At 43.1% G+C, this 15,801-nt stretch overlaps 1 protein-coding gene across 1 annotated transcript in view; it reads right to left on the reverse strand.

The window, feature by feature from the left end:
• The window catches only part of DOCK5 (dedicator of cytokinesis 5), a gene marked incomplete in the record, with an annotated part of 3,482,443 nt that overhangs the window by 3,067,138 nt on the left and 399,504 nt on the right, over positions 1-15,801 (reverse strand). Inside the window, 1 exon segment of the mRNA XM_044083155.1 lies at positions 8,751-8,834. Within this exon segment, the coding sequence (XP_043939090.1) occupies positions 8,751-8,834 (84 nt within the window).

Here is a 15,801-nt window from a genome sequence, read left to right on the forward strand (position 1 = left end):
GGTTTCAAAAGCAATATTTAGAAGTGTAAATATACAGATGACGAATAGGTCGTTGCTTAAAAAAGACAAAACCGACAGCGAGGGACGTCGTGGTCTGGGCCTAGGGAAGGAATGCAGTACGAATGAACATCTTTACGAGGTATTTGCTTTCCACAGATAATACATTTGTTAACGTTTACTGACATCGGTTTAGAGCAAGAAAAAGGATCCCCAATGGGGTACTTTGCTTTTTTGAAGACTTCAGTTCTGAAACTCGAAAACGAAAATTTCAGGAGTTGGTCGACCAGCACTTGCAAACTGCTTCTGCTTCGGGCACCATGCGGCAAGAAAGACTGATGTAATGGCGTCGGCTGCATGCTTTATATCCCTGACTACCTAATGTCATGGAAGAAGAGACAGCATCTGAGGAAAGACCCAAAATTTTGATGATCAGGCTGGCTGAGGGCTACCTGCAGGCAGATAACCCAAATGTAATGACTGCAGCAGTGAAACATTAAGAACATCATGAGTTCTGGCACCTGATATGCAGAATCCAAAGATGTTTATTGTATAAACAGTACAAGTGAGTGTGCTTACATCAGGTCTACCTTCATGCCCTTCATTAGCCTGACAGGAGGGATAAACCCAAAATGTTTGACTTTGCTGAAGCACAGTAACAGCTCTGGCCAGTTCAGCATAATCAATAAGTGGTCAAGCAGAAAAGCATTGGACTGCTGAAGGAGAACCCCTCCTCCCCCAACATCGGAGTATTATTGTGTGTGCTGGAGATGCTTATCCTGAAAAATTGAACAGAACAGCAGAAAGCTCTGAATTTAACAGTAGGGGAATCATACAATCACAGTACTTTGCACGCCAACTCTAACCTTGACCAACTATGTCCATCTAGCTTTAATGGCCAACTGTCTGATACACTGGGTTAACTTAATGGAAATTGGTTTCTTAGAATGAATATTCCTAGAAGATGCTGGCTTTTCTGAAGAACTACAGAGAGAAAGGAAAGGGGGACTGGTTTTGCCAAAAAAAGGATTGCCTTTAAGGTCCTTGCCAAGGTTTCTCAAACCTGAACATTTTTACAAAAACATGCAAAGCTGTTTTCTATATCTTCTTAAAGTAGCTTCACTAAAAGCTGCACAAATAGCAGTGTGTTCTGACCTATACTTTGGACCCAGGTCATACATTTACCATTGTTGTCATTTTGTGTTAAGTGTTTACCACATCCACTCTCAAGTATGACCCATAATAGTGAAAGAGGACCTGGGCCCTAAAAGAAGAAAAGGGTTGATTGTCTAATGCAAATCCAGAAGAATGAATGGTAAGAATGCTCTAAGAGAAGGAGGTGTAAGAATGCAACAAAATCCTCAAAGTACACTAAAGAATGAAAAGTAAATGTCAGAAAAAGTCATCAACCTATATTTAAAAGCATTTGGGTGGGGGGTAGTGATATGAAAGATCTAAAATCACAGACTAGGATAATTAGAATCCAACCACATACATGTAAGAAAAAGGAAAAACTGGAAACTAGAACAAAGATGCAGGTTAGCACAGAAAAGTACAGTTGTGTACACTTACCACAAATGTAGATGCTCGAGTGTATTCACTGTTGCAGTCATTACACTTGGGTTATCCTGCTGGCAGGCTACCCTCAGTTGGCCTGAATTCCAAAGTTTAGGTCCGGTGTTGGTTGCCATCGCCTTTTCCCTGACGTCAGTGCGCCAGGGGTATAAAAGATGCAGCTGACGCCATTTTCTTCAGTTTTTCTTGCCCCAGATGTCAGGTGCCCCCACAAGGGTAGGCTAAAAATATGCCAATAAAACATGCATGCACCAAAATATATTATACCTTCATCTACAACACCACATAGGTTGTATAGATTACAGAAGTGCAGATAAGTTCCAGCAAAGATAAGGGGGATGGTGGGTGGGTAATCTGGACTGCAACAGTGAATACACTCGAACATCTACATTTATGTTAAGTGTACACAACTGTACTACATTCTTCGTGTTTCACTGTTGCAGTCATTACACTTGGGTTGAATCCCAAAGCTATGGTTGGGAGGGTGAAGCTAAATAGCATTAGGAGCGGCTATGAGGCCCTGCAGAACTGCAGTGGCAAAGCCTGCCCTGGATTTAGAGTAGAGTGGTAAATGATAGTGCTTTGTAAAGGTGTGCACTGAACTCCAGGTAGCAGCCTCTAAAATGTCTTTGGCTGGTACTCCCCTGAGGAAGGCTGCTTAAGTGGCTGCTGCTCTAGTTGAATGTGGCCTAATGCCCTTAGGCACTGGGCTTGCCATGTTGTGAATAGCACAAACGAATGCAGTGGCCTATCCACTTTGAAATAGTCTGCTTTGAGATAGCCTTTCCTTGTGATCCTGCAGCATATGCCATTAGTAGTTGCTCATTCTTTCTGAAAGCTTTGGTTCTGTTCAAGTAGAAGCGTAGCTGTCTGTGTATGTCCAAAGAATGCAGAATTCTCTCCCCCTTATTCTGTGAGTTTGGATATAAAGTAGGGAGATGAATTGTTTGGTTAAGGGCCACAATGGACACTACCTTAGGCATAAATGTCGGGTTTGTCCTCAGAGAAATCCTGTCTGGATAAAAAAATGATAAAAGGTTCCACAGCCATGAGTGCCTGTAGCTCTATGATTCGTCTTGCAGGGGTTATTGCTATGAGCAGAGCTGTTTTCAAAGATAAAAACTTTATATCAGCTGTAGCTGCTGGCTCAAAAGAAGGCAGGGTGAGTTTTTCCAAGACATAATTGAGGTCCCATGCAGGTATCGGTGATCTCCTTGGAGGCCTTAAGTTTTTGGCTCCTCTGAGGTACTGCCTTAAAGGATGTGAAAAGATTGGTGGTTCTGTATTGTAATGAGCCGAAATGGCAGAGGGATGAATTTTAATTGATGAAAAGGATAGCCCTTTGTCCAGCATCTCAGTTAAGTATTGCAAAATCTGAGGAATATTTGGTACAGCTGTGTCAATTCCTTGTGCCTGGTTCCAGGCACAGAATCTCTTCCATTTTCCAGCATAAGATTTTCTGGTACTAGTCCTTCTGGCCTCCAAAATGACATCCATCACAGCTTTAGTGAGAGGTGCGTTTTGTATGACTACATTATCCCCCATGCTGCCAGATTTAAGGTCTTGAGTTGGCTGTGCAGTATCTGATTGTTTTGTTGGGACAGTAGATGAGGTATTTGAGGCAAGGTCCAAGGCAGGCATTGAGACGAGTTCCTTAGGATTGGATACCAGTACTGGCGGGGCAGTCTGGGGCAATCAGTATCATTTTTGGCTTCTCTTGCCTGACCTTTAGGAGTACCTTGGGGGGGGGGGGGGGGGCAGTGGAGGAAAGGCATATACTGCTAAGCTTTTCCAGCTGAAAGATAGGGTGTCCACTTTACACGCTTGTCTGTGAAAAGTCCTTGAGCAGATTCTTTTTAGTTGGTATTTGTGAGGAGAGGCAAACAGATCTATATCCGGGCATCCCCATTTCCTTGTTATCTTGTTGAAGACTTGTGGATCCAATTTCCACTCGTGGGGATCCATGAGGTTTCTGCTTAGTTTGTCTGCCAGAGTATTTATCTTTCCTGTTAGGAATTGTGCCTGCAGATGTACTTGGTAAGTCAATGCTGTGTCCCACAAAGTCATGGCTAGTCTGCAAAGGGGATAAGAATGAGTGCCTCCCTGCTTGTTTATATACCACATGACCACGGTGTTGTCTGTCTTCATCAGTAGTTGTCCCGGATGAAGTAGGTCCTTGAAGGCTGTCGGGGCATTCTGAACAACTAGCATCTCTTTTTGATTGATATGTAGATGCATTTGGTTTGCGGACCATGTGCCTTGAATACATCTTTCTGCCATGTGGGCCCCCCCAGGCATAATCTGATGCATCCGTTGTTAATGTCTGCCTGGCTGGGGGTAAAGTGAATGGCTGTCCCTTGTTCTGGTGACAAGCCTTCACCCACCATCAAAACTCCTGTTGCAGGCAGGGAATGAGGGTAATTATTGTTTCCAGGCTGTGGCAATGTTGAGCCCAAACACTTTTTAGGTACCATTGAAGTTTCCTCATATGCAGTCTCGCATATGGAATTAGTAGAATGCAGGATGTCATGAAGCCCAAAGCCAGCAGAATTTTTCTTGCAGATAACTGGGCCTTTGTTGCTAACAGTTTGAAATATGTAGTCAGTTGCCTTTGTTTGTCTGGCGTGAGATAAGCCATCTGGGCAGTTGTATTTAAGCTTGCATCCAGGAATATTATCTATTCAGAGGGTACTAGTTTGGATTTCTTTTCGCTGACTGTGTACCCTCAGCCGGTTAGAAATCTCTTTACAAATGCCAGATGCTGTAGTAGAATGTCCTTGTTCTCTGCTTGAATGAGGCAGTCGTCCAAGTAAGGATATATTTGTATTCCTCTGTCTGCAGAATGCAATTACTGGTGCCAATCACTTTGTGAAGACACTGGGCGCAGTAGATAAGCCAAAGGGCAGTGCAGAGAATTGGTAGTGCATTGAACCAGCTTTGAATCTGAGGTATCTTCTGCATGTTTGTCTGACTGGGACATGCAGGTATGCCTCTTTTAGGTCTAACGTCACAAGCTAAGCCTTCTTGCCCAGCATGGGCAGAAGCTGCTGTAGAGTCAACATTTTGAATTTTGGTATATCCGGATATGTGTTTAGAATCGATAGGTCCAGTATTGGTCTCCAGGACTTGTCCTTTCTTGGTACCAAGACCAGTCTTGAGTAAAATCCTTGTCCTTGCTCTGGAACTCGTTGAATGGCCCTCATGTCCATGAGGGATGAGACTTGTTTTTGTGCCTCTGCCCATTGATTTTTTGGCAGGTCTGACCAACCGTTTGTCCTTGGCAGGGTATGGAAGTGAAACTTGCAGCCTTGTGACACTGTCTAGGACCCATTTGTCCTGGGTTATTATGTGCCAATTTTGAGAAAAAAGTGCTAGTTTTCCCCTACAGGTGCTGCCAGAAGATAAGTGCTTGGTGCAGGCAGGGGGAAGTCACTGGGATGGTTTCCTGTATGGCTGTGATTTGTCTTCTCCACTTTTGGAAGTAGAAGCACCCCATTGTTTAGATCTGTACGAACCTTGGGGCTGGGATCTGCCTCTTGGGCGTCTGTATCTGCCCCTTTGTGGTCTGTCTGACAATGAAAAGGACCAATTCTTTGTAGGCCAGTGTCTGCTAAATCTTGGAGGCTGTACCTGTAAGAAATCCTTAACCGTTTGCATAGATTTAGCTTTGTCCTCCATTTTCTTTAAAACCTCCTCTGCTTTAACACCAAACAAAGTATAATGCTGTAATGGAGCATCTAATAACTTTGCTTTGACATGAACAGGCAGATTTTGTTCCTTTAACCAAGCATGCCCCCTGATGACAGAACCCATAACGGCGGCCCTGCAGGAGGCCTCCAAAGAATCAAAACCACACTGCAAAGTATGCTTTCCAACTTGCTCAGCTGCATGCAATAAATCCTGCACTTTTGTTTTCTGCACATTCAGAATTTATCAACATTTTCTGTTTAAGCAATGACATAATATATTGCTGATATTTGAGCATATGAAACGGACAATTTAAAGCTCTTATAGCCAAGGTAGCAGAGGTGTAAATTTTCTTCCCCATCTGTCCAATGCCTTAAAATCCCTGTCAGAGGGGGTAGGGTTGTTTGCATTGGATGTCTTGACCCCTTTGGGACCCCGAGAGATAGTTTCTGGGTCAGCAGCAGGGTTTTTGAAAAGGAATTTATGAGAGTCAGGCACCCTGTAGTACCTGTCCGGCTTAACAGGAGCTGGAGGTAAGGAGTCACAGGTCAGACTGGACTCTGAAAATACATCATCTACAATGTCTAACAGGTGGAATAGCTAGGGGCCTGTGTTGTGGGAGTAAAAGGAAGTCTCTGAGCCTTTTCTTAGATTCTGAATAATTTTGGCTCTTCCAGTGGAAATGTTCCCTCATGGTACGCAATGTCCCCAAAAGAGTAATCCTCAGGAAGAGAGGCTGAAGGGATAGATTCTTCAGCGTCAGAATCCTCATAGGGAGGAAGAGAGTATTCCTGATCAGAAGAGGAATCATATGAAATGGAAACCTGATCTGAAGATTCATTTTCTGTCTCCTGCCTAGGCCTCTTATCAGGAGGGGGATGGGAACCCCTGATCAATGTAATTAAGTCTTCGGCCATTTTGAGCATCTGTTTTTTTGGGCATGGAGGCCTGCCCATGAGGCTGTTGTACTTGTTTCTTCGTCTTTAAAGGTGCTTAGTCTTTGCCTTTGTAGCTGGAGTCGCTTTAATGTACAATTGAGTAGGTCTGAAAACACCCTCAGAAGCCGATGCCTGCTCTGAGGGAATAGTATCCGAAGGTCCAATACCTTGAGCTTCCAGCAGCCTAGGCGACTCCACGTGGGAGTCTGTAGCGGCCTGCGGGTCCAAATTAGCGGGCATCAGGGGCTGCGAAAGCACCTGGGAACCGGCGAACCGATGACTGGCTTACAGGAAGCCTAGTCGGTTTTACACCTCTGATGCCTGTCCTTTTCTTTTTCTTTGCGTTTCTTGTGAATTCCGGTAGTCGGCTGGCTATCCAACGGCATTGTGTAATTAAATCATCTGCCATAATAGTGAAATGCAAAATCGTACCGACGCTTAACAGTGCGCTGGTTAAATATAGCACAAAACGGACAACTAGCAATGTCGTAGTCAAGGCCTAGGCAAGGAATACAGTAAGAATTAAAGTCCTTATGAGGTATTTGCTTCCCACAAGAAATACAATTATTACCTTTTTCTGACATCGGTCTGGAGCACGAAAAAAGTTTTCATCAACGGGGCACTTAGCTTTTAATGAAGACTTCGGATCTGAAATTCGAACATGTAAATCTCAGGAGTCAGCCGACCGACACTGGCACACTACTTCTGCTTCGGGCACCGCGCGGCAAGAAAGACTGAAGAAAATGGCATCGGCTGCATCTTTTATACCCCTGGGGCACTGACGTCAGGGAAGAGGCGACAGCAACCGACGCCGGACCTAGACTTTGGAATTCAGGCCGACTGAGGGTAGCCTGCCAGCAGGATAAACTAAGTGTAATGACTGCAACAGTGAAACACGAAGAACATCAAGATGATGCAGATGCAGCCAGGGAAAGTTATACTCCCCGAAGTCAACACAACTCCTAAAGGTTGAAGACTGAATTCTACTAAAGCAGATCCCCCATTACCCCTGAGGCAGCTTGTACTGGTGGAACACTCACGATACATTCCTGCTGACTCAACTGCTTCTTTGCAAGCTGCTTGCTGGGTACATGGCTTTGGTCTTTTATTTACACTGCTTGTTGACTCTACAACTTCCACTAGGCATCAGGCATGGGGCAGACTGGTCCGCATCTCCTCCCACAATATGAATAAGCCAGTGCTGGCATTTCACTCTCATCCTAAATGACCAGCTCCACCAGCAATCAGGTAACGGGCCCCAGGTCATCTAGTTTTCCAGTCAAGGCTTTAAGTTTCTGCACCATAGAAATGGAACAACTCTGGTACATTTCTATACTGACTGCTGCTTACCTTTGGATGTAGAACTGCCTTCTTAACAATGCAAATTTCAATTACTTTTCAGTCGAAAGAGTGAAATCAGCAACTTGCATTTAAATGTAATAAGTCTGACTCAATTCAAGCAAAACAAGTAAATGGCTCTTTGCTCACGAATGCAGGTGCCATTTTACACTACTACACAGACAGCTTTTTTAATGACCTAATCAGAGAAAAGCTTAGCTTAAACATCAAGCTTCGCAGACTCCTTAGGAAATCTAAACCTGCTCTTTAATATATTCATCAACGCAAAGAAGACATTTGCATTTCATGACTGTATACTTCACTTATAAAGTCAAGTCTGCTAACTCAACCAATACACTTGCATCTACAGTAAAATATATACATTTGCAGTTTTAAGCAAGTTTAAGCCTGGGTCATTTGCATAACACCCTACAAAACTGAGTTATCAGGGGATGATTCCAAGATCTGCTATATATTACTGAATAACTAACTGTTCATCTGTTACATCTCAAACTGGTCTAGGCTCTTAAACATACAACTTGTGGTATCAAGGGAACTTTTGAATGATGCCTCTTGTGCTGATTACGTGACATTAAATAACCTTCCATTTTAATTTAAAAAAAAGAAAAATTTGATATTACATAAGATGAATCCACTGTCTGAAATCACTTAAAAATAGACAATCCCCATTCAGCTAATAAGATGCAAAAGTTGGGCACTTCACTAAGTTTTGCCCACTTCTGTAAGATACATCCTTAAGATCTATTTTTCGGTATGGTATGCTAAACAGAATCATAACTCCTCTCTCTGAACTGATGTATGCAGTAACTCTTCATAAATCTGTCTTAGTGAGAACTAACAGATGCGTTTTACAGCTAATCCCCATTAGCACATTTTAATGACAAGTAAAAACTCATACCTCTCAACCTCTTAGCACACAAAATCTGGACAAAGCCTAAAATAATGGGAGGACAAATGTCCCAATTGGGGACGGATTTTAAATTTTGCTCTTATAAACATAAAAAATGGCTATAATACGATTTGAGCTAGCATGCATTTTCTGAAGGATATTAAGCCTGAAACTCAAATGTATGTCATTTAGTGACTTTAGTCCTCAAGTGATTTGCCATAAAACCACTTATTTTACGAGGAATAGACCAAAAATATGAGGCAAAAATCTGGACAGTTGAGAGGTATGTAAAAACTTGAGCTTACCTTCATGCATTTCCAGTATGTGAACAGTATCGCCAACTTGTAACGAAAGCTCTTGCTCTTGTGTGCTATCATAGTTATAGATTGCTGAAACAAAATTCAACATTCACAAAAATTAGACAACTTAAAATTAGTATTTTTCCACAAAGCTGGACAACACTACCCTTTTCTAATGTCAAATGTTGGCTTGGACTGGTACTGTACTGGAACATTACTGGCTAAACACGTATAATCAAAAACAAATGTAGAGAATCATCAAAAGGCATTTAACCTTTACAAAACTACACTGCTTTACCAAATGTTTATCCCAAGGAAAAAGTACAGTTGTGTACACACTTAACATAAATGTAGATGTTTGAGTGTATTTACTGTTGCAGTCATCGCATTTGGATTATCTGCCTGCAGGTAGCGCTCAGCCGGCCTGAATACCAGAGTCTTTGGATTTCTGTGTCGGATGCTGTCACTTCTTCCATGACGTCAGGGGTATAAAACAAGCAGCCAATGCCATTACATCAGTTTTTCTTACCCCATATGTCAGGTGCCCCCACAATAGGAAGCAATTATATGGTATGGAACACCCCCAGCAAAAAGCAAATACACATGATATAGTATATGCTAAACAAAGAGGAATGGTAAAAGTCAAGAGAAGTCAGGGGGCTGGAGGGAGGGTAACCAGGACTGCAACAGTGAATACACTCGAACATCTACATTTATGGTAAGTGTACACAACTGTATTATGTTCCTCGTGTTTCATTGTTGCAGTCATCACATTTGGGTTGATTCGCAAAGTTAAGGAAGGGTGGAGGTAGTTAAACAGCATTATGGCTAGAACTAAGGCCCTGTAAGACTGCTGTGGCAAATCCAGCACTGGATTTAGAAAAGATAGGCAGGTGATAATGCTTGTTAAAAGTATGTACAGAGCTCCGGGTTGCAGCTTCTAGGATGTCCCTGGTAGGGACTTCCTCTGAGAAATGCAGTAGAGGTAGATGCAGCCCTGGTGGAATGTGTTCTTATTCCCTGTGGGGTAGGTTTTTCATGGTGTTTTTTAGCAGAAATGGATGCAATGTGCTATCCATTTGGAAATGGTTTGCTTTGAAATGGCCTTCCCCTCTGCCCCTGCAGCAAAGATAACTAGCAGCTGGTCGGATTTTCTGAGAGGCTTAGTCCTGTCCAATTAGAATCTAAGCTGTCTGTGTACGTCCAGAGAATGCAGTATCCTTTCCCCTGTATTCTGAGGATTAGGGGAAAAAGTAGGCAAATGAATGGACTGGTTTAGAGCCACACTAGACACCACCTTGGGCATGAAGGATGGATTAGTCCTGAGGGAAAACCTGTCCATTTGGAAGATAATGAAGGGTTCCCACTGCCATGAGGGCCTGCAGTTCAGACACTCTTCTTGCTGAAGTGATGGCTAGAAGTAAAGCTGTTTTCCAAGAAAGGAATTTTAACTCTGCTGTAGCAGCTGGTTCAAAGGGGGGAAGAGAGAGTTTTTACAATAGAAAGTTAAGGTCCCAGGCTGGAGTGGGAGCTCTCCTGGGAGGTCTTAAATTTTTGGCCCCTCTAAGGAATTGTTTTAGCAGGGGATGAGAGAAGAGAGGTGGCACATTATTATAATGTGCTGATATGGTAGTGGCATGAATCTTAATTAAAGAGAAGGATAGGCCTTTGTGGAGCATTTCTGTTAAATAATCTAGAATATGAAGTAAGCTGGGCACGGTTTTGCCCATCCCCTGAGCCTGGCTCCAGGAACAGTATCGTTTCCACTTTTCTGAACAGGATTTTCTAGTACTAGGCGCCTCCTTGCCTCAAGAATGAACCCAGCACCTGCTTACTGAGGGATGCTGGAAGTGAGCTCAGGGAATTAGCCAGGCTGCAAGGTTGAAGGTTTGAAGCTGAGGGTTCAGAATCTGGCCTGGCTGCAGGAACAGTGGGGAAGGAGTCTGAGGCAGGTGCCAGAGTTGTAGCAAAAGGGTGTACCAGTGCTGGCGTGGCCAGTCTGGTGCAATCAGTATTGTACTTGGCTTGTCCTGTTTGATCTTTAGTAGAACGTTCGAGAGGAGAGGCAGAGGGGGAAAGGCATAAACGGAGAGGCTTTCCCAGGAAAAGGACAGGGCATCCACTTTCCAAGCTTGACTGTGGGGAGTTCTGAGGGGTGGCAAACAAGTCTACTTTTGGTGTCCCCCATTTGCTCCTCAAGACCTTGAATATTTTGGGTTCCCGTTTCCATTCATGTAGGTCCATGAGATTTCTGCTTAAGTCATCTGCCAGTGAATTTAGTTTGCCTGGCAGGAATTGAGCTTGCAGGTTCACTTGGTAGCTCAAGGCTGTGTTCCACAGAGCCATGGCTAGTCTGCAGAGTGGGTAGGAATGTGCCCCCCCCCCTGCTTGTTTATGTACCACATAACTGTGGTGTTGTCCGTCTTTGCCAATAGTTGTCCTGGAAGAATAAGGTCTTTGAAGGCTGTCAGAGCATTCTATACAGCTAACATTTCTTTTTGATTGAGATGCAGGTCCATCTGTTTTGGGTTCCATTTGCTCTGAATGCACTGCCCTGCCCTGCCATGTGAGCCCCCCATGCATAGCCTGATGTGTCTGCTGTTAGGGTTTTGGTGGTAGGGGGTAGAGTGAAAGGAAGTCCCTTGTTGTGGTAGCAGGCCTCTGCCCACCAAAGGAACTCTGCCCTTAGAAAAGGAATGATAGGAATCATTGTTTCCAGGTACTAAGAATGTTGACACCATAGACTTTTTAGATACCACTGAAGATTCCTCATATGCAGTCTTGCATATGGAATTAACAGAATGCAAGAGGCCATGAATCCCAGGGCTTGCAGGACTTTCCTTGTAGAAAGCTGGGTTTTTTTGTGGCCAGTAGTTTGAAGTAGGTTGTCAAATGAACTTGTTTCTCTGGAGTGAAGAATGCCATCTGGGAAGTTGTGTTCAAGCTTGCTCCCAGGAATACAACCTGTTGGCAGGGTAATAGGTGTGATTTCTTCTCACTGATGGTGTACCCAGAGAAGTTAGAAGTCTCTTTACAAATGCCAGGTGTTGTAATAGCAATTCCCGACTCTCTGCCTGAATCAGGCAATCGTCCAAGTATGGGTAAATCTGAATATTTCTCTGCCTGCAAAATGCAATGGCTGGAGCTAGGCACTTTGTGAATACCCTGGGCACAGTAGAGAAGCCAAAAGTAAGTGCAGAGAACTGATAGTGCATGGAGCCTGCCCTGAAGCGTAGGTATTTTCTGCAGGATTCCCTTATTGGGATGTGCAGTTAGGCTTCTTTTAAGTCTAGAGCTGCCAGCCATGCATCCTTGGCTAGCATAGGAAGAAGCTGTTGAGTTAGCATTTTGAATTTTGGAACCACCAGAAAGGTGTTGAGAATAGAAAGGTCCACGATAGGACACCAAGAGTTCTCTTTTCTGGGAACCAGGAACAGTCAAATAAAAACCTTGTCCCCTTTGTTCTGCTAGGGCAGGTTGAATAACCCTGATACTGAGTGGAAGTGGAATCTGTATCTGATGGAAACTATGTTTAAAACCCATTTGTCCTGGGTAATGAGTTCCCAGTTTTTTGCATGCAGGGCGAGCTTTGCTCCTAAGGGAGCAAGTAGCTGAGCAAGGCTTGGAAGAGTCAAGGATAAGTCATTGTGCCATTTTTCCATAGGGGGATGGCTTACTACTCCCTGCTTTGGAAGTGCCACCTCCCCCCCACCTGCTTAGATCTGTGCATAGCTCGAGACTGAAGTCTTGGTGGTCTGCTGCTCCTGGGTTTGGACTGAGAAGGCCTGGAAGGGACTGGAAAGGACCAGTTCTTTGAAGGCCAATGTCTACTTAATCTAGGTGGCTGTATTTGTAAGAAATCTTTAACAGTTTGCATAGATTTAGCTTTTTTCCTCCATCCTTTTGAGGACGACTTCTGCTTTGTTGCCAAAAAGGCGTTCTTGGTTTAAAGGTGCATCCAGTAATTTAGCTTTAACATGATATGGCAAGTTTTGTTCCTTAAGCCAAGCATGCCTTCTAAGTACAGACCCAGTGACAGCAGCCCTGCAAGATGCTTCTAAAGAGTCAAAACCACATTGTAAAGTATGTTTACCAACTTGTTCTGCAGAATGCTTTAAATCTTGTAAATCCTTGAGTTCAGCACAGTCAGGAATCAACATAATTTTCTGTTTAATTAATCCCATTGATACTTGAACATATAAAGGCCTAATGTCCAAAGTAGCAGAAGTATATACCTTCTTACCCCCATCTGTATAAAGCTCTAGAATCCCTATTAGAAGGGGTGTACATTTGGCAGATGTAGCCTTAATGCCTTTTGGTCCTTGGGAAATGGTCTCTGGATCCGCAGTAGGATTCTTGAACAGGAATTTGTGAGAGTCAGGTACTCTGTAGTACCAGTCAGATTTCCTGGGAGCAGGAGGCAAAGTGTCTGGGGTAAGGCTGGATTCCAAGAAAACATCATCTACAATCTCCAGAACAGGAGGGACAGTTAGAGGCCTGTGTTGAGGCAGGATTAAAAATTCCTTAAGTCTCTTTTTGGACTGTGGAAAGTCCTGGCTTTCCCAGCGGAAATGCTCCCCAAGGGTATGCAGGGCTTCACCAAAAGAAAAATCTTCTGTAGGGGAAGCAGAGGGAATGGAATCCTCTGCATCAGAATCCTCATATGTAGATAAGGGTAAATCCTGGTAGCCAGAAGAAGAGATATCAGATTCCTCCTCCGAAGAATCAAAGAAAATCAGTTCTAGGTCTCTAGAGGGGGAAGGCTGGCTTCCCCTAATTAAAGGTAATAAGGTCTTCAGCCATTCTAATCATTTGTTTTTGAGGCATATGGGCCTGAGAATGCACTTTGGTCGTTGGTTTTCTAGGCTTAGTGCAAACTTTAGGCCTGAGGAATTCGGAATTCTTATCTTGAAATGAAGTCAACGGTTTAATATGAAAATCGGTAGGCCTGAATACACACTCAGAATCTGGACCCATCCAAGGTAGAGACACCCGCAGGTTCCATAGTCGAAGAAGCATCCTGCGGCATACCAGACTCCGAATGGGTCTGAGTAGAGGCCTGCGAATCAGTAGTAGCGGGTGTCAGGGGCTGCGAAAGCGCCTCACTGAGTACCGGCAGATGGGCGAATAGCTTAACGGTAGCATCGTTGGCAGTTTAGTACCCAAGAGGTCTGTCTCTGTCTTTATCCTTGCATTTGTTTCGGAAGATCAGTAGTCGGATGGCTTAAGGAAGCCATTTCGGAGTACAGAGATCGAGAACGAAAGTATTTGGCTACAAAAATAGCCCTAAGACGAATAGTTCGGGAACTGAACAAGGCACAAAACCGACAGCGAGGGATGTCGTGGTCTGGCCCTAAACAGGTGAAGCATTAAGAATGAAAATCTCTATGAGGTATTTGCTTTCCACAGGCAGACGATTAATTTTTTTCTGACATCGGTTAGAGCAAGAAAAAAGGATCCCCAATGGGGTACTTATCTTTTTGAAGACTTCATGTCTGAAACTCGAAAACGAAAATTTCAGGAGTCGGCCAACTGGCACTTGCGAACTGCTTCTGCTTCGGGCACCACACGGCAAGAAAGACTGATGTAATGGCGTCGGCTGCATGTTTTATACCCCTGACTACCCGACATCATGGAAGAAGCAACAGCATCAGACGCAAAAATCCAAAGACTCTGGTGTTCAGGCCGGCTGAGGGCTACCTGCAGGCAGATAACCCAAATGTGATGACTGCAACAGTGAAACAAGAAGAACATCGGCATTTTACTGTTGATTTAAAATTACACTTCTTTCACAGGTTATGTTGATCATAGAGAAAAAAAAAATGTGCAATGTTCTGCTACGGATTAAAAATGCATTTTCACAATCTCAATACACAGTAGTTAAGAAAATAACTGCTTTCAGAAGGGCTGTTGATCACAGGGAAGCAATAAACAAGCAAGCAACTGGTAGGGTAGTACTGTAAATGAATAATTCTGTGCTGAAAACTGAGAAGCAAAAAAATTGTACCCGACAACTCACACTTTAAATAAAATTATCTGCGTCTTATTGTACAGTAAACGTTTAACTGAAACCTCACAAAAGAACTACAGCAAGCAATGTGAGGTTTAAGGCTTAAACTTGAGTATTACTGGTCAAAAATAGTGTCTTTCAATTTCAATATAAAATGGCATTTTGCTGCTGAATATAAAATACTCTGCTTTCCCAAGCACTACTGATGGGCAGAAGTTAGACAGGATTCAGCTAGAGGGTCAATGGCCACACATCTACAAAGACCTGTGCACAACTTAGTTAATCTTATTTACGCTGAAGCTAGAGAAGTTAAACTGTTAAAGCTAAGGCAAGCAGCTTTTTTTCTTAAATAAAGCTCATTTGTATTGGAAAAGAAAAATGAGTGATAGTCTAAGAAACTTGCAAGACAGCTTCAGCAAATGTCAGATTTATTACTATATTTAAGGGACAACAGCTGTTTTAAGCTCCAGCAGCTTCTTAGTCACTGTAATATCCATCGCAGGCTTTCTACAATAAAAGTCAGCAGATGCAAATCAAACAATCATGCTATAGCTCTTGTGAGAGGTTTTCTGTAAATGTCTAATGGATAGGAGTTATGCTAGCATCTGCAGCTACTTTGCTGCTAATGATGATCACACAGAAATCCTTTAAAGCTGCAGGTGCAAATTAAGCAATCGCATAACTCATTTGTTTTAAAATTAGGCTGCAGTAATAGCTGTCAGACATGCTAGTATCAGCAATTACTTTGTGGCTGCAACTTCAGAGAGTTCCAGCAATGCTTATAATACACAACAAATTATTTTTACAAGTTTCTTCTCAGCATGCCAGGGTTCTCCTGTACCCATGTACAACACTTATGGAAGCCAACACAAAAAGGAGACAAAGTTTAACATGCTATATACCTTCAGGCCATTTAGGACTTTTTTCCATCAAGTTTTGAAGTCGTAAATGTTATTTTAATTGAAAATAAAAATTTTTTTGAGGGTAAGTATTGGAGTCATAAGTAATATTAGTACATACGGCAAACGTTATGTTGCTGTTTTTCAA

This window comes from Protopterus annectens, chromosome 9.part0, assembly GCF_019279795.1.
Source record: "Protopterus annectens isolate FY-2018-M chromosome 9.part0, PAN1.0, whole genome shotgun sequence".
NCBI lineage: Eukaryota > Metazoa > Chordata > Ceratodontiformes > Protopteridae > Protopterus > Protopterus annectens.